Source organism: Caretta caretta, chromosome 13 (genome assembly GCF_965140235.1).
Source record: "Caretta caretta isolate rCarCar2 chromosome 13, rCarCar1.hap1, whole genome shotgun sequence".
Taxonomy (NCBI): domain Eukaryota; kingdom Metazoa; phylum Chordata; order Testudines; family Cheloniidae; genus Caretta; species Caretta caretta.
Genome location: NC_134218.1, coordinates 32,965,301 through 32,987,702, shown reverse-complemented (window position 1 = coordinate 32,987,702; position 22,402 = coordinate 32,965,301). Strand labels below are relative to the sequence as shown.

General features: G+C 51.2%; 1 protein-coding gene across 1 annotated transcript; it reads left to right on the top strand.

Annotated features, from left to right (window-relative positions):
* Positions 1-19,448: 19,448 nt before the first annotated feature.
* LOC142068873 (olfactory receptor 11A1-like) lies at positions 19,449-20,474 on the top strand. Its single transcript, XM_075118999.1, has one exon. The coding sequence runs from the start codon at positions 19,449-19,451 to the stop codon at positions 20,472-20,474; it is 1,026 nt and encodes a 341-aa protein (XP_074975100.1).
* Positions 20,475-22,402: the final 1,928 nt, after the last annotated feature.

The following is a 22,402-nucleotide window of genomic DNA, read 5'->3' as shown; positions in this document are numbered from 1 at the left end:
CACTGAGGTTTTGATGGGGGGAGACCTAGAGGACTGGCCAAGCAAGCCCCAGACCGCCCTGGTTGTGACCCGTAGCCAGAGCCAGCGAGGGGCACTGCGCCCTGACCTTGGGGAGGGTACCACACTGGAGGTGCAGGACCCTACCCTGGTGGGGAGGGAGCGCCGAGGGGCACGCCTCAGAGAGGCTGTGGCCTCAGACCCGGCCAATGAGAGGGAACCGGTCCCCATCCCTTCCCCAGCCGCTGAGTTCCAGGCCGAGTTGAGGAAAGATCCCTCCTTGCGGAAGCTCAGGGACCTGGCCAACCTCAGTGTGGGACGGACCATGAGGAGAGGTTGCCAGGAGAGGTTCCTGTGGGAGAAGGGGTTCCTGTACCGAGAATGGGCTCCCACAAGGGAAGTAGAGACGTGTGGGATCAGGAGGCAGCTGGTGGTCCCCCAGAAGTATTGCAGCAAGCTACTGTACCTGGCCCATGACATTCCCCTCTCAGGGCACCAGGGAATCCGGTGCACCAGGGAATACGGCACACCCGGCAGAGGTTGCTACAGAACTTTTACTGGCCCGGGGTCTTTACCACCGTCCGGCAGTATTGCTGATCCTGTGACCGCTGTCAGAGGGTGGGGAAGGCCCGGGACAAGGGGAAAGCGACTTTGAGACCTTTGCCCATCATAGAGGAGCATTTCCAGAAGGTGGCCATGGACATCGTGGGACCTCTCAGCAAGACGACCCGGTCGGGGAAGAAATACATTCTGGTGGTGGTAGATTTTGCCACCCGCTACCCCAAGGCAGTGCCCTTAGCTTCCATTGAAGCAAACACCGTGGCAGATGCGCTCCTGACCATTTTCAGCCAGGTGGGGTTCCCCAAGGAAGTCTTGACAGACCAAGGGTCCAACTTCATGTCAGCCCTGCTCCGGTGCTTGTGGGAGAAATGTGGGGTCCGGCGCAACTGGGCCTCAGCTTATCAACCCCAGTCCAATGGGCTGGTGGAGAGGTTCAATGGGACGCTAAAGATGATGCTGAAAACCTTTATGAACCAGCACCCGCAGGATTGGGACAAGTCCTTACCTCACCTGCTGTTCGCGTACAGGGAGGTGCCCCAGGAGTCTACCGGATTTTTGCCTTTCAAACTGTTATATGGAAGGAGGGTGAGGGGCCCCCTGGACCTGATGAGAGACGAGTGGGAGGGGAAGGCCACTCCCGATGGAGAGTCAGTGGTGGAGTATGTCCTGATCTTCCGAGAGAGACTGGCTGAACTCATGGGCCTGGCCAGGGAGAATCTGGCCAGAGCCCAGAAGAAGCAGAAGGTCTGGTATGACCGCACGGCGCGGGCCCGTGCCTATGCCACCGGGGATCAGGTGATGGTTCTCATCCCCGTGAGAAAGAACAAACTACAGGCCGCCTGGGAGGGCCCTTTCAAGGTTGTCAAGCAGCTCAATGAGGTAAACTATGTGGTGGAGCTGTCGAACTGGGCGCACCACCACCAGGTGTACCATGTGAATATGATGAAGCCATATTATGCCAGGGGGAATGTGGTGTTGGCCGTGTGTGGACAGTGGGAGGAGCAGGGAGATGACCCTTTAGTAGATCTATTCCCTGGGACCAGAGCTGGTTCCCCCCTGGAAACAATTCCCGTCTCGGATCAGCTAACTCCTGCCCAGTAAGCTGAGGTCAGGGGGGTGCTGCATCCGTACCGACAGCTGTTTTCCAACCAGCCTGGACGCACTAATCTGACTGCCCACCTGGTGCAGACAGGGTCGCACCCGCCAATAAGATGCTCCCCCTTCCGAGTCACAGGGAAAACTGCTCAGGACCCGGAAAGAGAGGTCCGGGACATGCTGGCTTTGGGGGTGATCCAGCCATCTGCCAGCCCTTGGGCCTCGCCAGTGGTGCTGGTCCCCAAAAAGAATGGGTCGGTCTGGTTCTGTGTGGACTATCGGAAGCTCAATGTCATCACTGTATCTGATGCCTACCCCATGCCCAGGCCTGACGAGCTCCTAGACAAGCTGGGAGGAGCTCGGTACCTTACCACCATGGACCTTACAAAGGGCTACTGGCAAGTGTCGCTGGATGCAGATGCCCGGCTGAAATCGGCCTTTATCACCCCTCTGGGGCTCTATGAGTTCCTGACCCTGCCTTTCGGCCTCAAGGGAGCGCCGGCCACCTTCCAGCGCCTACTGGACCAGCTACTGAGGGGGATGGAGAGTTTTGCCGTGGCGTATACTGATGACATCTGTGTCTTTAGCCAGACCTGGGAAGACCACGTATCCCAGGTTAGACAAGTGCTGGACTGACTCCAGGGGGCTGGGCTGACTGTAAAAGTGGAGAAGTGCAAGGTGGGGATGGCTGAAGTGTCTTACCTGGGCCATCGGGTGGGGAGCGGCCGCCTAAAGCCGGAACCAGCCAAGGTGGAGGTGATCAGAGATTGGCCCACTCCCCACACCAAAAACCAGGGCCAAGCCTTTATTGGGATGGCAGGATACTACCAAAGATTTGTGCCCCACTTTAGCACCATAGCTACCCCCATCACTGAGCTATGCAAGAAGGGGAAGCCAGACAAGGTGGTCTGGACCGAGCAGTGCCAGGAGGCTTTCTGGGCGCTGAAGGAGACTCTGGTCAGTGGCTCAGTTCTGGCAAACCCAGACTTTGACAAGCCCTTTGTGGTGTTCACCGACGCCTCAGACACGGGACTGGGGGCGGTGCTAATGCAGGAAGATGAAAAGGGGGAGAGACACCCCATCGTGTACCTGAGCAAGAAGTTGCTACCCTGGGAGCAACACTACCCGGCCATCGAGAAGGAGTGCCTGGCCACGGTGTGGGCCCTCAAGAAATTAGAGCCCTATCTCTTTGGGCGACACTTCACCATCTACACTGACCACTCTCCCCTGACCTGGCTGCACCAGATGAAAGGAGCCAACGCCAAGCTCCTGAGATGGAGCCTGCTCCTGCAGGATTACGACATGGACGTGGGCCACGTGAAGGGAAGTGCCAACCTGATAGCGGATGCGCTGTCCCAGAGAGGGGGCCCCGAACTTCCCCAGGTCACTGGTCACAGTGACCCCGCTCAGTTCAGTCTCGAAGGGGGGAGAGATGTGACGATGTGACGCAGCAGGGAGGGGGGAGTGTTGACCTGGGAATGTGCCCTGGGGATGGGAGACCTGAGAGCCTGTCACCTGAGCCAGGAGGGGAGGGGGAGGTAACAACTCTGCCCAGGAATGTGGACAGAGGCTGCAGGAGAGAGCCTGCTGGGGCGGGTTAGTTTCAGTTTGGTGCTGGGTGGAGGGACGCAGGGAACCCCAGGGCTGGGGTCTAAGCTCCCTGCTCCCCCAGAAGGACTTGACTGAGGGGTCCTGGCTGTACCCACAAGCTCTGTTTGAGACTGTGTTCCTGTGGTCCAATAAACCTTCCATTTCACTGGCTGGCTGAGAGTCTCAGTGAATCCCAGGAAGAGGGGTGCAGGGCCTGGACTCAAAGAATCAATCCTGAAGCACTTGCATGAGAGGAAAGTGATCAGGAACAGCCAGCATGGATTCACCAAGGGAAGGTCATGCCTGACTAATCTAATCGCCTTCTATGATGAGATTACTGGTTCTGTGGATGAAGGGAAAGCAGTGGATGTATTGTTTCTTGACTTTAGCAAAGCTTTTGACACGGTCTCCCACAGTATTCTTGTCAGCAAGTTAAGGAAGTATGGGCTGGATGAATGCACTACAAGGTGGGTAGAAAGCTGGCTAGATTGTCGGGCTCAACGGGTAGTTATCAATGGCTCCATGTCTAGTTGGCAGCCGGTATCAAGTGGAGTGCCCCAAGGGTCGGTCCTGGGGCCGGTTTTGTTCAATATCTTCATAAATGATCTGGAGGATGGTGTGGATTGCACTCTCAGCAAATTTGCGGATGATACTAAACTGGGAGGAGTGGTAGATACGCTGGAGGGGAGGGATAGGATACAGAAGGACCTAGACAAATTGGAGGATTGGGCCAAAAGAAATCTGATGAGGTTCAATAAGGATAAGTGCAGGGTCCTGCACTTAGGACGGAAGAACCCAATGCACAGCTACAGACTAGGGGCCGAATGGCTAGGCAGCAGTTCTGCGGAAAAGGACCTAGGGGTGACAGTGGACGAGAAGCTGGATATGAGTCAGCAGTGTGCCCTTGTTGCCAAGAAGGCCAATGGCATTTTGGGATGTATAAGTAGGGGCATAGCGAGCAGATCGAGGGACGTGATCGTTCCCCTCTATTCGACATTGGTGAGGCCTCATCTGGAGTACTGTGTCCAGTTTTGGGCCCCACACTTCAAGAAGGATGTGGATAAATTGGAGAGAGTCCAGCGAAGGGCAACAAAAATGATTAGGGGTCTGGAACACATGAGTTATGAGGAGAGGCTGAGGGAGCTGGGATTGTTTAGCCTGCAGAAGAGAAGAGTGAGGGGGGATTTGATAGCTGCTTTCAACTACCTGAAAGGGGGTTCCAAAGAGGATGGCTCTAGACTGTTCTCAATGGTAGCAGATGACAGAACGAGGAGTAATGGTCTCAAGCTGCAGTGGGGGAGGTTTAGATTGGATATTAGGAAAAACTTTTTCACTAAGAGGGTGGTGAAACACTGGAATGCGTTACCTAGGGAGGTGGTAGAATCTCCTTCCTTAGAGGTTTTTAAGGTCAGGCTTGACAAAGCCCTGGCTGGGATGATTTAACTGGGAATTGGTCCTGCTTCGAGCAGGGGGTTGGACTAGATGACCTTCTGGGGTCCCTTCCAACCCTTATATTCTATGATTCTATGATTCTATGACTCCCCCACACTCCATGAAACCTGTGAAATGCGGATGGGGGCACTTGCCACTCTTTGCAACATACGTTGAGACCCATGTCTGGAAAGTGGAATGTAGGAGTTCAATCTGATCATTAAAGGGATTGAAGCCACTGTTGGATGACAGGACACTCAGCTAGATGGACCTTTGGTCTGACCCCTTATGGCCGTTCTTATGAAGTTACACTGTTTAAACATGGAACACAGCATCAATTCCCCTCTGCAGGGAACCCAGAGCACCTCCGGCAGCAGTCCCAAGGGAAATCCCAACAGCAGTGGCAAGGCCCAGGGGGCAGCTGCTTTCGCTGATAAACCCGGCAAGAACCCAGAGCAGGAGGCACTAACGGTCAGTGTGATGCCAACAATCACCCTGGGCAGCGAGAGGTGCCTGTCCAAGCAGCCACAGGCAGGGGTCTGCCCAGGAACTGAGCTACGAAGGCTGACTGACACCAGCCCCAGTCCCTGGCCATGGAGAGCACGCTGCTGCATGCTGAGGATTGAAGGTGAGTGTCACTAGCCTCGGGGCAGATATTCAGGTCCTTACACCTATGCAGCCCTTGGTCTGAGACACCCCCTCGTGCAGTGTCCTCACACGCTGGGAGCTCTGCCGGAGGAAGGACTTCAGAGTCAGTTGCTGTCATAAATATAAAGGGAAGGGTAAACCCCTTTGAAATCCCTCCTGGCCAGGGGAAAGCTCCTCTCAACTGTAAAGGGTTAAGAAGCTAAAGGTCACCTCACTGGCACCTGACCAAAATGACCAATGAGGAGACAAGATACTTTCAAAAGCTGGGAGGAGGGAGAGAAACAAAGGGTCTGCCTGTATGCTGCTTTTGCCAGGGACAGAACAGGAATGGAGTCTTAGAACTTTTAGTAAGTAATCTAGCTAGGTACGTGTTAGATTATGATTTCTTTAAATGGCTGAGAAAAGAACTGTGCTGAATAGAATAACTATTTCTGTCTGTGTATCTTTTTTGTAACTTAAGGTTTTGCCTAGAGGGGTTCTCTATATTTTGAATCTAATTACCCTGTAAGGTATCTACCATCCTGATTTTACAGAGGTGATTTCTTTACTTCTGTTAAAAGTCTTCTTGTAAGAAAACTGAATGCTTTTTCATTGTTCTCAGATCCAAGGGTTTGGGTCTGTGGTCACCTATGCAAATTGGTGAGGCTTTTTATCCAACATTTCCCAGGAAAGGGGGGGTGCAAGTGTTGGGAGGATTGTTCATTGTCCTTAAGATCCAAGGGTCTGGGTCTGTAGTCACCTAGGCAAATTGGTGAGGCTTTTTACCAAACCTTGTTCAGGAAGGGGGATGCAAGGTTTTGGGAAGTATTTTGGGGGGAAAGACGTGTCCAAACAGCTCTTTACCAGTAACCAGTATTAGTTTGGTGGTGGTAGCGGCCAATCCAAGGACAAAGGGTGGAATATTTTGTACCTTGGGGAAGTTTTGACCTAAGCTGGTAAAGATAAGCTTAGGAGATTTTTCATGCAGGTCCCCACATCTGTACCCTAGAGTTCAGAGTGGGGGAGGAACCTTGACAGTTGCTTTGTGGTTTGGTGCTAGAGACACGGATGGATCAGAAAGGAGACCCCGCTCTCATATCCCTCTGGCTGGCTGTCCCCCTCTGTCTCCCCGACGGCTGGTTGTTTGCTCAGGGACCCTGCCCTTCAGGTTCTCAGCTGCCTCTCCAGCCTTTCCTAGGGGGCAGATTCCAATGTACCTTCCTGGCCCAGTACTGAGATGCTTCGTGAGCGACTCCTCCGTGGCTTTCTGTGGGAGCAGAGAGGGTATCAGCATTTTGTGGGGGGTGCTGAGCTTCCCCAGGAAAGGGGTGTACGTTAGAACTGCACGGAACGGAGACTGGAATCCTTACAGGTCAGGAAGCAGCGCTCCCTGTGTCTGTGTCACAACCTTTGCCCGAGCACTGACTGCTCTCCCTTCATTTCCTCCAGCGCGTGGGGCCCGCAGCTGTTAGGGCTCCAGCCTCTGACAGGAGACCTGGGGTCCCTTCTCTGCTCAGCCGCAGCCTTGCTGGGCGACTTTGAGTCAGTTTGGATCATGTTTTGAAAGGTGTTTAGGCACCGAGTGGGATTTTCAGAAGCACCCAAGCTCCCAATGTTAAGTCACAAGAGTGGCATGAAGATCAACACGTTACAGATTGCGAGGAGCTCGGACACGGCAGTAACGGGGGCGGATGAGTACCGGGCACAGGCAGACTTTCCATTCTCCCCCCGTATCTTCCACCCCAGGCCCCGGCACCGCTGCAGTGAGAGAGCGGCTGGCAGGGCTGAGTTAGGGGGTCCCTATGGCAGCGCCCGGGGCAGCGAGTTATATCTCCACGTGGTGCCTTGGCACCAGCAATATTCAGAGCCCAGGGGCCCAGCTCCACCAATATTTGGGGCCGGGTGTCCCCCCGGCCCACCTGCCACCCCCCCCCGTACCTCCCCCGAGTGTTCCCCGGCCCCCCGCTTGCTGCACCCAGCCCCCCAGCGTACGTCCCGGGCCCCGGAGCAGAGCGTTCTGTGCAGCTCCATGTGCCCCACTTCTCGACTGCCAGGGCAGACTGACTCTGAGCCTGCCTTTCCACCTCAGACCCTTCCCTTTTCCGGCGGGACCCTCCCCACCACCGGGGGCTCCCCCACCCACAGTCACCGCTCCTGCCCCATGCTGGGCAAGGAGGCAGCCCCATCCCTTACCCCCAGTGAGGCTACAGTCAGGGGCAGCAGCAGGGGAGGAGGCGCCCGGAGCACCCCCGGCACCCACCACGGGGGAGGCCAGGGAGATTCCTGGCCCTGAGAGGGGCCCTAGGAGCACATGCAGTGACAGTGAGGAGGGTGAGTGTGCTGCTGGGGAGGTCGGGAAAGGGGGGCTCCTCCCCCAGAGCTCGCTGCTGCCGGCAGGGAAAGGGCTTGGGGGAGTCCTCCTCTCTGGCCCCTGTCCCGGAGCAGCCTGCCTGCACCCCAAACTCATCCTCAGCCCTGCCCCACCCCTGCCCCACCCCCAGCCAGAGCTTTCACCCCCCACCGCACCCTCAACCCTCTACCCTAACCCTGAGCCCCTCCAACACCCCAAACACCTTATCCCCAGTCCCAGCCAGAGCCCTCATCCCCCTGCACCCTAACCCTCCTCCTGAGCCCCCTCCAACACCACAAACCCCTCATCTCCAGCCCCTGCCAGAGCTCTCACCCCCTTCCTGGCACCCTAACCCTCTGCCCCAGCCCTGAGCCCCTCCAACACCCCAACACCTTATCCCCAATCCCAGCCAGAGCCCTCATCCCCCTGCACTCCAACCCTCTGCCCCAGCCCTGAGCCTCTCTAACACCCCAAACCCCCCAACCCTAGGCAGAGCACTCACCCCCCCACATTCCTACTCTCACCCTGAGTCCCTCCCACACCCCAAACCCCTCATCTGCTGCCTCACCCCACAACCCTCACCCCGGCACCCCCACCCTGCGCACCCCCTCCCATCCCCAAACTCCCTCCTAGAACCTGCACCCTACACCCCAATCCCCTGCCCCAGCCTACGGCCTGCACCCCAGACCTCCTCCCCCACCCAAACTCCCTCCCAGAGCCTTGGGCATGTGGGGGGAGGAGTTTGCACAGAGGCGGGTTCTGGGCACCACCAAAAATTATACAAACCTGCCGCCCGTGCCTGCAGTTCCTCCCAGCGCGCTCCGACCCGTCTAGCAACTGGGAATTGTTTCTAATTGTTGGGTGTTTACACAGCACCCAGCGCAGTAAGGACCTGATCCCCTGCCACAACACAACACAATCAGTGACTGACAGCCAGTAATTAATAGTTAACAGTCATAGCTGGTAATTCGTTATCAGCAGTGTCAGTGTCTCTGGACCAGTCATACTGTGCTATGAAGGAGAGGAGTCTGCGTGTGCGTCTGCCCCGAGGGTGGTTTGATTTGTGCCCTGGTCACGGCCAGAGGCAGAGTCACTTTCCCGTCTGTGCTGTGGGCCAGCATCACTCCCTCTTCGCAGGCATGGCCATGGTGCCACCTCCCTCCTGCCCTTCCCCGGGGCAGCTCGTGGGTGTGACCATGGCCCCCATCACAGCATGGGTAGGGGCTACAGAGGGTGAGAAACCCAACATCAGCTCCCAGAGCAGTGAGGTGGGCCGTGGGCTGACGCTGTCCTTGGCTGTATAAACAGGGGAGCAGAGAATCATAGAATCATAGAATATCAGGGTTGGAAGGGACCCCTGAAGGTCATCTAGTCCAACCCCCTGCTCGAAGCAGGACCAATTCCCAGTTAAATCATCCCAGCCAGGGCTTTGTCAAGCCTAACCTTAAAAACCTCTAAGGAAGGAGATTCTACCACCTCCCTAGGTAACGCATTCCAGTGTTTCACCACCCTCTTAGTGAAAAAGTTTTTCCTAATATCCAATCTAAACCTCCCCCACTGCAACTTGAGACCATTACTCCTCGTTCTGTCATCTGCTACCATTGAGAACAGTCTAGAGCCATCCTCTTTGGAACCCCCTTTCAGGTAGTTGAAAGCAGCTATCAAATCCCCCCTCATTCTTCTCTTCTGCAGGCTAAACAATCCCAGCTCCCTCAGCCTCTCCTCATAAGTCATGTGTTCTAGACCCCTAATCATTTTTGTTGCCCTTCGCTGGACTCTCTCCAATTTATCCACATCCTTCTTGTAGTGTGGGGCCCAAAACTGGTCACAGTACTCCAGATGAGGCCTCACCAATGTCGAATAGAGGGGAACGATCACGTCCCTCGATCTGCTCGCTATGCCCCTACTTATACATCCCAAAATGCCATTGGCCTTCTTGGCAACAAGGGCACACTGCTGACTCATATCCAGCTTCTCGTCCACTGTCACCCCTAGGTCCTTTTCCGCAGAACTGCTGCCTAGCCATTCGGCCCCTAGTCTGTAGCGGTGCATTGGATTCTTCCATCCTAAGTGCAGGACCCTGCACTTATCCTTATTGAACCTCATCAGATTTCTTTTGGCCCAATCCTCCAATTTGTCTAGGTCCTTCTGTATCCTATCCCTCCCCTCCAGCATATCTACCACTCCTCCCAGTTTAGTATCATCCGCAAATTTGCTGAGAGTGCAATCCACACCATCCTCCAGATCATTTATGAAGATATTGAACAAAACCGGCCCCAGGACCGACCCTTGGGGCACTCCACTTGATACCGGCTGCCAACTAGACATGGAGCCATTGATCACTACCCGTTGAGCCCGACAATCTAGCCAGCTTTCTACCCACCTTATAGTGCATTCATCCAGCCCATACTTCCTTAACTTGCTGACAAGAATACTGTGGGAGACCGTGTCAAAAGCTTTGCTAAAGTCAAGAAACAATACATCCACTGTTTTCCCTTCATCCACAGAACCAGTAATCTCATCATAAAAGGCGATTAGATTAGTCAGGCATGACCTTCCCTTGGTGAATCCATGCTGGCTGTTCCTGATCACTTTCCTCTCATGCAAGTGCTTCAGGATTGATTCTTTGAGGACCTGCTCCATGATTTTTTCCAGGGACTGAGGTGAGGCTGACTGGCCTGTAGTTCCCAGGATCCTCCTTCTTCCCTTTTTTAAAGATTGGCACTACATTAGCCTTTTTCCAGTCATCCGGGACTTCCCCGGTTCGCCACAAGTTTTCAAAGATAATGGCCAATGGCTCTGCAATCACAGCCGCCAATTCCTTCAGCACTCTCGGATGCAACTCGTCCGGCCCCATGGACTTGTGCACGTCCAGCTTTTCTAAATAGTCCCTGTCACGGTTCCTCCCCCACTCTGAACTCTAGGGTACAGATGTGGGGACCTGCATGAAAAACCTCCTAAGCTTATCTTTACCAGCTTAGGTCAAAACTTCCCCAAGGTACAAAATATTACACCCGTTATCCTTGGAATGGCCGCTACCACCACCAAACAATTACTGGTTACTGGGGAAGAGCTGTTTGGACGCGTCTGTCCCCCCAAAATACTTCCCAAAACCGTGCACCCCACTTCCTGGACAAGGTTTGGTAAAAAGCCTCACCAATTTGCCTAGGTGACTACAGACCCAGACCCTTGGATCTTAAGAACAATGAACAATCCTCCCAACACTTGCACCCCCCCTTTCCTGGGAAATGTTGGATAAAAAGCCTCACCAATTTGCATAGGTGACCACAGACCCAAACCCTTGGATCTGAGAACAATGAAAAAGCATTCAGTGTTTTACAAGAAGACTTTTAATAAAAATAGCAGTAAATAGAAATAAAGAAATCCCCCCTGTAAAATCAGGATGGTAGATATCTTACAGGGTAATTAGATTCAAAAACATAGAGAACCCCTCTAGGCAAAACCTTAAGTTACAAAAAAGATACACAGACAGAAATAGTTATTCTATTCAGCACAATTCTTTTCTCAGCCATTTAAAGAAATCATAATCTAACACATACCTAGCTAGATTACTTACTAAAAGTTCTAAGACTCCATTCCTGTTCTGTCTCTGGCAAGAGCAGCACACAGACAGACCCAGACCCTTTGTTCCTCTCCCTGCTCCCAGCTTTTGAAAGTATCTTGTCTCCTCATTGGTCATTTTGGTCAGGTGCCAGCGAGGTTACCTTTAGCTTCTTAACCCTTTACAGGTGAGAGGAGCTTTCCCCTGGCCAGGAGGGATTTCAAAGGGGTTTACCCTTCCCTTTATATTTATGACACGCCCCCCAAATCTCAGCTAGGGTGAAACACTGGCTGGGATTTCTTCCTGGAGCTCTAGGAAAAACAGAGTTAATAAGACACATGCATCTCTAAATATACTACCAAGTACATAAAGACTAACAATATTTTCCACATCTCAAGGACGATTTTAACCAGTTGACTCTGGGAAACTTTCACGGGAGAGTGCATCAGCCACTTTGTTAGAAGCTCCTGAGATGTGTTGGATGTCGAAATCAAAATCTTGGAGAGCTAAACTCCACCGAAGAAGTTTTTTGTTAGTTTCTTTGACGGTGTGAAGCCACTTCAGTGCAGCATGGTCGGTTTGCAGGTGGAAACGCCGTCCCCAAACATATGGGCGTAGCTTTTCCAGAGCGTAGACAATGGCGTAACATTCTTTTTCAGTGACTGACCAGTTGCTTTCCCTCTCAGACAGTTTTTTGCTGAGAAACACTACAGGGTGGAATTCTTGATCAGGTCCTTTCTGCATTAAAACTGCTCCCACACCATGCTCGGACGCATCTGTGGTTACTAGGAACGGTTTGTCAAAGTCTGGGGCCCTTAGTACAGGGTCAGACATGAGTGTCGCTTTAAGCTTGTTAAAGGCCTTCTGACACTTTCCGGTCCACTGAACAGCATTTGGCTGTTTCTTTTTGGTTAGGTCTGTCAGTGGGGCAGCGATTTGGCTGTAGTGCGGTACAAAGCGTCTGTAATAACCGGCCAAGCCTAAGAAGGATTGAACCTGTTTCTTTGACTTTGGGACAGGCCACTTTTGGATAGCATCCACTTTGGCCTGTAGGGGGCTGATAGTTCCTTGACCCACCTGGTGTCCAAGGTAAGTCACTCTGTTTAGGCCTATTTGACACTTCTTAGCCTTAACAGTTAGTCCTGCCTCCCTTATGCGCTCAAGGACTTTTTGTAGATGTTCCAGGTGGTCTGCCCAGGAATCCGAAAATATGGCCACATCGTCAAGGTAGGCGACTGCATATTCTCCTAATCCCGCTAGGAGACCATCTACAAGTCTTTGGAAAGTGGCGGGTGCATTTCGCAGCCCGAAAGGGAGTACATTAAATTCATACAGCCCGAGATGTGTGATGAAGGCTGACCTTTCCTTGGCAGATTCATCTAGCGGTACCTGCCAGTACCCCTTGGTTAAGTCCAAGGTAGAGATGAACTGGGCCCATCCCAGTTTCTCTAATAGTTCATCTGTGCGTGGCATTGGATAGTTGTCTGGGCGAGTTACAGCATTTAGCTTACGGTAGTCCACGCAAAAACGTATTTCCCCATCTGGTTTGGGAACTAGAACCACTGGAGATGCCCATGCACTTTCAGAGGGGCGGATCACCCCCATCTGTAACATATCCTGGATCTCCCGTTCTATAGCAGTTTTAGCTTGAGGAGACACCCGGTAAGGTTGGACCCTAATTGGGTGAGCATTACCTGTGTCAATGGAGTGGTATGCCCGTTCAGTCAGTCCTGGGGTGGCTGAGAACGTTGGCGCGTAGCTAGTGCACAGCTCCTGGATCTGCTGTCGCTGCATACGCCCAAGGGTCATGGAGAGGTTCACCTCTTCCACACCACCAGCACATTTCCCTTCGTAGTAAACACCTTCAGGCCACTCAGTGTCGTCTCCTCCCTGGGCTGTAAACTGACAAACCTTTAATTCTCTGGAATAAAAGGGCTTTAGAGAATTAATATGGTACACCTTAGGCTTTCGGTTGGAGGTGGGGAATGCTATGAGATAATTAACAGCTCCCAGGCGCTCCTGGACCGTGAATGGCCCTTCCCACGATGCTTCCATTTTATGGGCCTGGAGCGCCTTTAAGACCATGACCTGGTCTCCTACTTTGAAGGAACGCTCTCTGGCATGTTTATCATACCAGGCTTTTTGCTCTTTTTGAGCATCCTGTAAGTTTTCTCTAGCAAGGGCTAAAGAGGTTCGGAGGGTGTTTTGTAGGTTGGTTACAAAGTCCAGAATGCTAGTTCCTGGAGAAGGTGTAAATCCCTCCCATTGCTGCTTCACCAACTGCAATGGCCCCTTAACCTCACGGCCATATACAAGTTCAAATGGGGAAAACCCTAAACTGGGATGTGGTACAGCTCTGTAGGCAAAGAGCAACTGCTGCAACACTAGGTCCCAATCATTGGAGTGCTCATTTACAAATTTACGTATCATGGCCCCCAAAGTTCCATTAAACTTCTCCACCATGCCATTTGTTTGATGGTGGTAAGGAGTGGCAACCAAGTGATTTACCCCATGAGCTTCCCAAAGGTTTTTCATAGTTCCTGCCAGGAAATTAGTCCCTGCATCTGTCGGAGGGCCAACCTACCCTGGCAAAAATGTCTGCTAGTGCCTGGCACACACTTTTAGCCCTGGTGTTGCTTAGAGCTACTGCTTCTGGCCATCGGGTGGCAAAATCCATGAAAGTCAGTATGTACTGCTTTCCTCTGGGTGTCTTTTTCGGAAAAGGACCCAGAATATCCACAGCTACTCGCTGAAATGGAACTTCAATGATGGGGAGTGGCTGGAGAGGGGCTTTGACCTGGTCTTGGGGTTTTCCCACTCTTTGGCACACCTCACAAGACTGGACATAGGTAGAAACATCCTTGCCCATTCCCTCCCAGTGGAATGACCCCCCCAAACGGTCTTTGGTCCTGTTCACCCCAGCATGGCCACTAGGGTGATCGTGGGCTAAGCTCAAGAGCTTGGCCCGGTATTTAGTTGGAACTACCAACTGTCTCTGAGGATGCCAGTCTTCCTTGTGTCCACCAGAAAGAGTTTCCTTGTATAAAAGTCCTCTTTCTATAACAAACCTGGATCGATTAGAAGAGCTGAGAGGCGGTGGGTTGCTCCGTGCCGCCGTCCAAGCTCTCTGGAGGCTTTCATCTGCTTCCTGTTCGGTCTGGAACTGTTTCCTTGATGCTGGAGACATCAGTTCCTCATGGGATTGTGGACCTAGGCTTGGTCCCTCTGGAAGCGATATAGGGGATGGAGCTGTTTCTGTTGACTGTGAACCGCTCTCCGCTGGTGCACTATGTTGGGATTCAGGCTCCGGCTGAGCCTCTTGGGTCGGGTTATCGGCTGCTGCCAGTTCAGGTTCGGTGGGGCCCTCTGTTGTTGAGGTTGCAAGTACTGGATTCAGTGCTGACACGGGGTCTGGTGTTGGTTGTTCGGCTGGTTCCGGTTCTGGGACTGGTTCCGTCTGGGTCTCTGGGACTGGATCCACTACTGCTGTTGCAGACATTGGCCTGGGGTCCAGGTCCATCACCTCTGACTGGGTCCTGATAGAAGTTTCCGGAACAGAGCTAGGCCTCACGGCTTGTTTAGCCTGGCTGCGGGTGACCATTCCCACCCTCTTGGCCTGCTTCACATGATTGGCCAAGTCTTCCCCCAACAGCATGGGGATGGGATAATCATCATAGACTGCAAAAGTCCACATTCCTGACCAGCCCTTGTACTGGACAGGCAACTTGGCTGTAGGCAAATTGAAAGAGTTGGACTTGAAGGGTTGAATCGTCACTTGGATCTCTGGGTTGATTAAATTGGGGTCCACTAAGGAAGCATGGATAGCTGACACTTGTGCTCCGGTGTCCCTCCACGCGATGACCTTCTTCCCGCCCACACTCACAGTTTCCCTCCGCTCCAAGGGTATCTGGGAGGTATCTGGGCCTGTGGACCTCTGGTGTGATTCCGGTGCAATGAACTGTAATCTGTTGGGGTTCTTGGGGCAGTTGGCCTTTACATGCCCCAGCTCGTTACATTTAAAACATCGTCCAGCTGACGGGTCACTGGGGCGAGGAGGGTTGCTGGAGAACGGGGTGGTGGGACGATAAGGGGTCTGGAGGGTTCTTTGGGAGGTAGGTGGGGCTTTGGGCGGCCCCCGGTAATAGGGTGTGGTCTGGGGTGGTCCCTTCTGGTCTCCACTCCAACTGCGACCAGTTTTCTTCTTCTCTGCCACCTCCACCCATCTGGCTCCAATCTCTCCTGCCTCGATTACAGTTTTGGGCTTCCCGTCTAGGATGTATCTTTCTATTTCCTCAGGAACACCCTCTAAGAATTGTTCCATTTGCATTAGGAAGGGCAAATTTACTGGAGATTCAACACTTGCTCCTGATATCCAGGCATCCCAATGTTTCACAATGTGGTAGGCATGTCGGGTAAATGACATGTCTGGTTTCCACCTTAGGGCTCTGAACCTCCGACGAGACTGCTCGGGTGTTATCCCCATTCTGACTCTCGCCTTGGATTTAAACAGTTCATACTTGTTCATGTGTTCTTTAGGCATTTCAGCTGCCACCTCAGCTAAGGGTCCACTGAGCTGCGGCCTCAGCTCTACCATGTATTGGTCAGTAGAGATGTTGTACCCAAGGCAGGCCCTTTCAAAGTTTTCTAAGAAGGCCTCAGTATCATCACCTGCCTTGTAGGTGGGGAACTTTCTGGGATGGGAAGTGGTACCTGGAGAAGGATTGCTAGGGTTTGTTGGTATATTCTGCTGGGCCTTTATCCTCTCCACCTCCTCCACATGCTTCCTCTCTTTTTCCTTCTCCTCCTCCACATGCTTCCTCTCTTTTTCCTTCTCCTCCTCCACATGCTTCCTTGCCTCCATTTCCCTCTTGTGGGCAGCCTCCTGTACCTCCTTCTCCAGCCGCATGAGTTCTATCTGTCTTTCATGTTCCCTTTGTCTTTCCTCAGCCTGAAATTTGGCTAATTCCAGCTGTAGTTGAGCTGAGGATTTGGTCATTCTAACCTCTCTGTTTTTAACTAACTTTACACCTGAGGTTTAGAAATAAACAAACAAAACTTGGCTGTAAAATTTTGCTGTGCTGCAATAGAATACCTATTCTCTGATAGTGATTGTCAGCCTACAGAAAAAGACAATTCCCTTGTCTCTGCTCTGGGCCCAATTTAAAGCAAAAAACCTCCAACTACTTGGAAACCTGCTTACCCAGCCCAAAGAAAAAGCAAATGGGTAGAACACACACCCCCTATTTACTTTTAGGAAGAAAAGAAAAAAAAACCTCTGGATTGGAAGATTTCCCTGCAGGAGTTAAGTACCCTGCCTCCAGGCAAAAAAACCTGCAATTCACAAGATAATCCCCTTTTGTCTCTGCTTGGCCACAAAGCAGAGAGAAACCAAGCTGCTTTCAGTTTCAAAGCTGCTTTCTGGACTTTCTTTCAAAAAAAAAAAAATTTCCTTTTTAAAATCTGTATTTCTAGTTCAAAAAATCTCAACTGGATCTCAAATGATTTCAGGTTAATCCCACCGCTGCCACCATGTCACGGTTCCTCCCCCACTCTGAACTCTAGGGTACAGATGTGGGGACCTGCATGAAAAACCTCCTAAGCTTATCTTTACCAGCTTAGGTCAAAACTTCCCCAAGGTACAAAATATTACACCCGTTATCCTTGGAATGGCCGCTACCACCACCAAACAATTACTGGTTACTGGGGAAGAGCTGTTTGGACGCGTCTGTCCCCCCAAAATACTTCCCAAAACCGTGCACCCCACTTCCTGGACAAGGTTTGGTAAAAAGCCTCACCAATTTGCCTAGGTGACTACAGACCCAGACCCTTGGATCTTAAGAACAATGAACAATCCTCCCAACACTTGCACCCCCCCTTTCCTGGGAAATGTTGGATAAAAAGCCTCACCAATTTGCATAGGTGACCACAGACCCAAACCCTTGGATCTGAGAACAATGAAAAAGCATTCAGTGTTTTACAAGAAGACTTTTAATAAAAATAGCAGTAAATAGAAATAAAGAAATCCCCCCTGTAAAATCAGGATGGTAGATATCTTACAGGGTAATTAGATTCAAAAACATAGAGAACCCCTCTAGGCAAAACCTTAAGTTACAAAAAAGATACACAGACAGAAATAGTTATTCTATTCAGCACAATTCTTTTCTCAGCCATTTAAAGAAATCATAATCTAACACATACCTAGCTAGATTACTTACTAAAAGTTCTAAGACTCCATTCCTGTTCTGTCTCTGGCAAGAGCAGCACACAGACAGACCCAGACCCTTTGTTCCTCTCCCTGCTCCCAGCTTTTGAAAGTATCTTGTCTCCTCATTGGTCATTTTGGTCAGGTGCCAGCGAGGTTACCTTTAGCTTCTTAACCCTTTACAGGTGAGAGGAGCTTTCCCCTGGCCAGGAGGGATTTCAAAGGGGTTTACCCTTCCCTTTATATTTATGACAGTCCCTAACCACCTCTATTTCCACAGAGGGCTGGCCATCTCATCCCCATTTTGTGATGCCCAGCGCAGCAGTCTGGGAGCTGACCTTGTTAGTGAAAACAGAGGCAAAAAAAGCATTGAGTACATTCGCTTTTTCCACATCCTCTGTCACTAGGTTGCCTCCCTCATTCAGTAAGGGGCCCACACTTTCCTTGGCTTTCTTCTTGTTGCCAACATACCTGAAAAAACCCTTCTTGTTACTCTTGACATCTCTCGCTAGCTGCAGCTCCAGGTGTGATTTGGCCCTCCTGATTTCATTCCTACATGCCCGAGCAATATTTTTATACTCTTCCCTGGTCATATGTCCAACCTTCCACTTCTTGTAAGCTTCTTTTTTATGTTTAAGATCCGCTAGGATTTCACCATTAAGCCAAACTGGTCGCCTGCCATATTTACTATTCTTTCGACTCATCGGGATGGTTTGTCCCTGTAACCTCAACAGGGATTCCTTGAAATACAGCCAGCTCTCCTGGACTCCTTTCCCCTTCAAGTTAGTCCCCCAGGGGATCTTGGCCATCCGTTCCCTGAGGGAGTCGAAGTCTGCTTTCCTGAAGTCCAGGGTCCGTATCCTGCTGCTTACCTTTCTTCCCTGCGTCAGGATCCTGAACTCAACCAACTCATGGTCACTGCCTCCCAGATTCCCATCCACTTTTGCTTCCCCCACTAATTCTACCCGGTTTGTGAGCAGCAGGTCAAGAAAAGCGCCCCCCCTAGTTGGCTCCTCTAGCACTTGCGCCAGGAAATTGTCCCCTACGCTTTCCAAAAACTTCCTGGATTGTCTATGCACCGCTGTATTGCTCTCCCAGCAGATATCAGGAAAATTAAAGTCACCCATGGGAATCAGGGCATACGATCTAGTAGCTTCCGTGAGCTGCCGGAATAAAGCCTCATCTACCTCATCCCCCTGGTCCGGTGGTCTATAGCAGACTATGAGCAGGGAGGGGGTTTCACCTCTGCAGACTGGTGACACCAATGCTGGAATACCATGTGCAGGGCTGGGGCCACAGTGTAAAACAGATGTGGAGAGATTGGGGAGGGTTCAGAAAAAAGCCACACAAATGATGTGTGGGCTAGAGGAAATACCTTCCAGTGAGAGACTTAAAGAGCTGGGTCTGTTCGGTGTATGAAGGAGAAGTGACTTGATTACAGCATCTCAGCACCTTCATGGGGAGAAAACTCTGGTTACCAAAGGGTTCTTTCATTGCCCAGGAACAGGCATAGCCAGAGCCAAGGGCTGGAAGCTAAAGCCAGGCACGTTTCAATGGGAAATAAGATGCACGTTTTGTTTATTTTTCCTGGTGAGGGTGATTATCCATTGGAAAAAACTGGCAAGGGAAGAGGTGGATTTTCAACTCCTCATATCTCCAGATCAAGACTGGCTGCCTTTCTGGAAGGTCTGTCTCAGCCAAAAACAAGTTATTGAGATCAGTGCAGAGTAAGTGGGGAAATTCTGTGCCTTTTGTTACATAGGGGCTCAGCCTGGATGATCCAATGGTCCCTTTTGGTCTTAAATCTAAGAATCTGTGAATGAGAAATGTTGGGGGGTGGGACAGAAGAGTGGCAAATTAACTGGGTGGCAGTGCCCTGAGGTGGAAGTGAAGCAGTTTCTCTGGTCTGAGAGAATATAAACCCCGCTCTCCGTTTGCAGTGGGAACTCTTAGGGGATCAAGTGATGGAAATCAATTCAATTTCATGGTACAGCCAAATCTTTTGATGCTCATTAAACTTTCACTACCACAGGATGCAGCTCATGGAGAAAGGAGAAGGGAAAAATCAAACAGCCATCATGGAATTCATCCTCCTGGGGTTCGGGGATCTCCCTGAACTGCAGACCCTTCTCGTCCTCATTTTCCTGGTGATCTACATTGCGACCATGGCTGGGAACATCCTCATCTTTGCTCTAGTTGTGGCTGATCAGCACCTTCACACCCCCATGTACTTCTTTCTGGGGAACTTGTCCTGCTTGGAGACCTGCTACACCTCCACCATCCTGCCCAGGCTGCTGGCCAGTCTCCTGACTGGGGACAGAACCATTTCTGTTCCCGGCTGCATCACGCAGTTTCATTTCTTTGGTTCTCTAGTAACAACAGAGTGTTCTCTCCTGGCAGCCATGTCTTATGATCGGTATTTAGCCATATGCAAACCGCTGCACTATGGAACCCTTATGAATGTCCAGCTGTGCCTCCAGCTAGCAGCTGGGTCTTGGATTAGTGGATTTCTAATTTGTACAATATTCACATGTGTTACATCACAGTTAATTTTCTGTGGCCCTAATGAAATTGACCATTTCTTTTGTGATTTCACCTCACTGATTCAACTCTCCTGCAGCGACACCAGCCAGATCACCCCACTTACTTATATATTTTCCTTCCTAGGTGCCGTTTCCCCTTTTCTATTAACCCTGGCTTCCTATATTTGTATCATTGAGACCATCCTGGGAATCCCATCCACCACCGGGAGGCAAAAGGCCTTTTCCACCTGCTCCTCTCACCTCATTGTGGTGGCACTTTTCTATGGGACCATAATGATTGTCTACATGCTACCGAAATCTGGTACCTGGAGAGCCCTGAACAAAGTGTTCTCCGTCTGCTACACAGTCCTGACGCCCCTGGCCAATCCGCTCATCTACAGCCTGAGAAACAGAGAGGTCAAGGAGGCCCTGAGAAACACTGTCAGGAGGGCTGTGACCCTCACAAAGAATCCAGACGAGTTGAATGAAATGAAGATCAGTCAGTCTGGGTCCTATTGTGAAAGAAGGAGGGTCTAAGTGAGCCCGGATACAGAAATGTAGTATACAAGAGATGTTTGTGCACACACACACACACACACACACACACACACAAAATAAGAGGGAGACAGATAGTTGGAATTTTGTAGAGGAAAGGTGCGGGAGAAGATTTGACTTTTCATCAAAACAACTGAAACCTGAAAAATTTTGCTTTTTGGCAATTGACATCTGAAAACCTTCATAGAATATCAGGGTTGGAAGGGACCTTAGGAGGTCATCTAGTCCAACCCCCTGCTCAAAGCAGGGCCACTCCCCACTGTTTGGCCCAGAACCCTAAATAGCACCCTCAAGCATTGAACTCATAACCCTGGGTTTAGCAGACCAATGCTCAAACCACTGAGCTATCCTGGAGCTGCAGCTAGTGGGAGATGTTAACAGTAACAAGAAGGGTTTCTTCAGGTATGTTGGCAACAAGAAGAAAGCCAAGGAAAGTGTGGGCCCCTTACTGAATGAGGGAGGCAACCTAGTGACAGAGGATGTGGAAAAAGCTAATGTACTCAATGCTTTTTTTGCCTCTGTTTTCACTAACAAGGTCAGCTCCCAGACTGCTGCGCTGGGCATCACAAAATGGGGATGAGATGGCCAGCCCTCTGTGGAGATAGAGGTGGTTAGGGACTATTTAGAAAAGCTGGACGTGCACAAGTCCATGGGGCCGGACAAGTTGCATCCGAGAGTGCTGAAGGAATTGGCGGCTGTGATTGCAGAGCCATTGGCCATTATCTTTGAAAACTCGTGGCAAACGGGGGAAGTCCCGGATGACTGGAAAAAGGCTAATGTAGTGCCAATCTTTAAAAAAGGGAAGAAGGAGGATCCTGGGAACTACAGGCCAGTCAGCCTCACCTCAGTCCCTGGAAACATCATGGAGCAGGTCCTCAAAGAATCAATCCTGAAGCACTTGCATGAGAGGAAAGTGATCAGGATCAGCCAGCATGGATTCACCAAGGGAAGGTCATGCCTGACTAATCTAATCGCCTTTTATGATGAGATTACTGGTTCTGTGGATGAAGGGAAAGCAGTGGATGTATTTTTTCTTGACTTTAGCAAAGCTTTTGACATGGTCTCCCACAGTATTCTTGTCAGCAAGTTAAGGAAGTATGGGCTGGATGAATGCACTATAAGGTGGGTAGAAAGCTGGCTAGATTGTCGGGCTCAACGGGTAGTGATCAATGGCTCCATGTCTAGTTGGCAGCCGGTGTCAAGTGGAGTGCCCCACGGGTCGGTCCTGGGGCCGGTTTTGTTCAATATCTTCATAAATGATCTGGAGGATGGTGTGGATTGCACTCTCGGCAAATTTGCGGATGATACTAAACTGGGAGGAGTGGTAGATATGCTGGAGGGGAGGGATAGGATACAGAAGGACCTAGACAAATTGGAGGATTGGGCCAAAAGAAATCTGATGAGGTTCAATAAGGATAAGTGCAGGGTCCTGCACTTAGGACGGAAGAACCCAATGCACAGCTACAGACTAGGGACCGAATGGCTAGGCAGCAGTTCTGCGGAAAAGGACCTAGGGGTGACAGTGGACGAGAAGCTGGATATGAGTCAGCAGCGTTCCCTTGTTGCCAAGAAGGCCAATGGCATTTTGGGATGTATAAGTAGGGGCATAGCGAGCAGATCGAGGGACGTGATCGTTCCCCTCTATTCGACATTGGTGAGGCCTCATCTGGAGTACTGTGTCCAGTTTTGGGCCCCACACTTCAAGAAGGATGTGGATAAATTGGAGAGAGTCTAGCGAAGGGCAACAAAAATGATTAGGGGTCTGGAACACATGACTTATGAGGAGAGGCTGAGGGAGCTGGGATTGTTTAGTCTGCAGAAGAGAAGAATGAGGGGGGATTTGATAGGTGCTTTCAACTACCTGAAAGGGGGTTCCAAAGAGGATGGCTCTAGACTGTTCTCAATGGTAG

Bases quoted from the DNA above. Each gene is read 5' to 3' on its own strand.
- LOC142068873 (XM_075118999.1), top strand. From the start codon at position 19,449: ATGCAGCTCATGGAGAAAGGAGAAGGGAAAAATCAAACAGCCATCATG.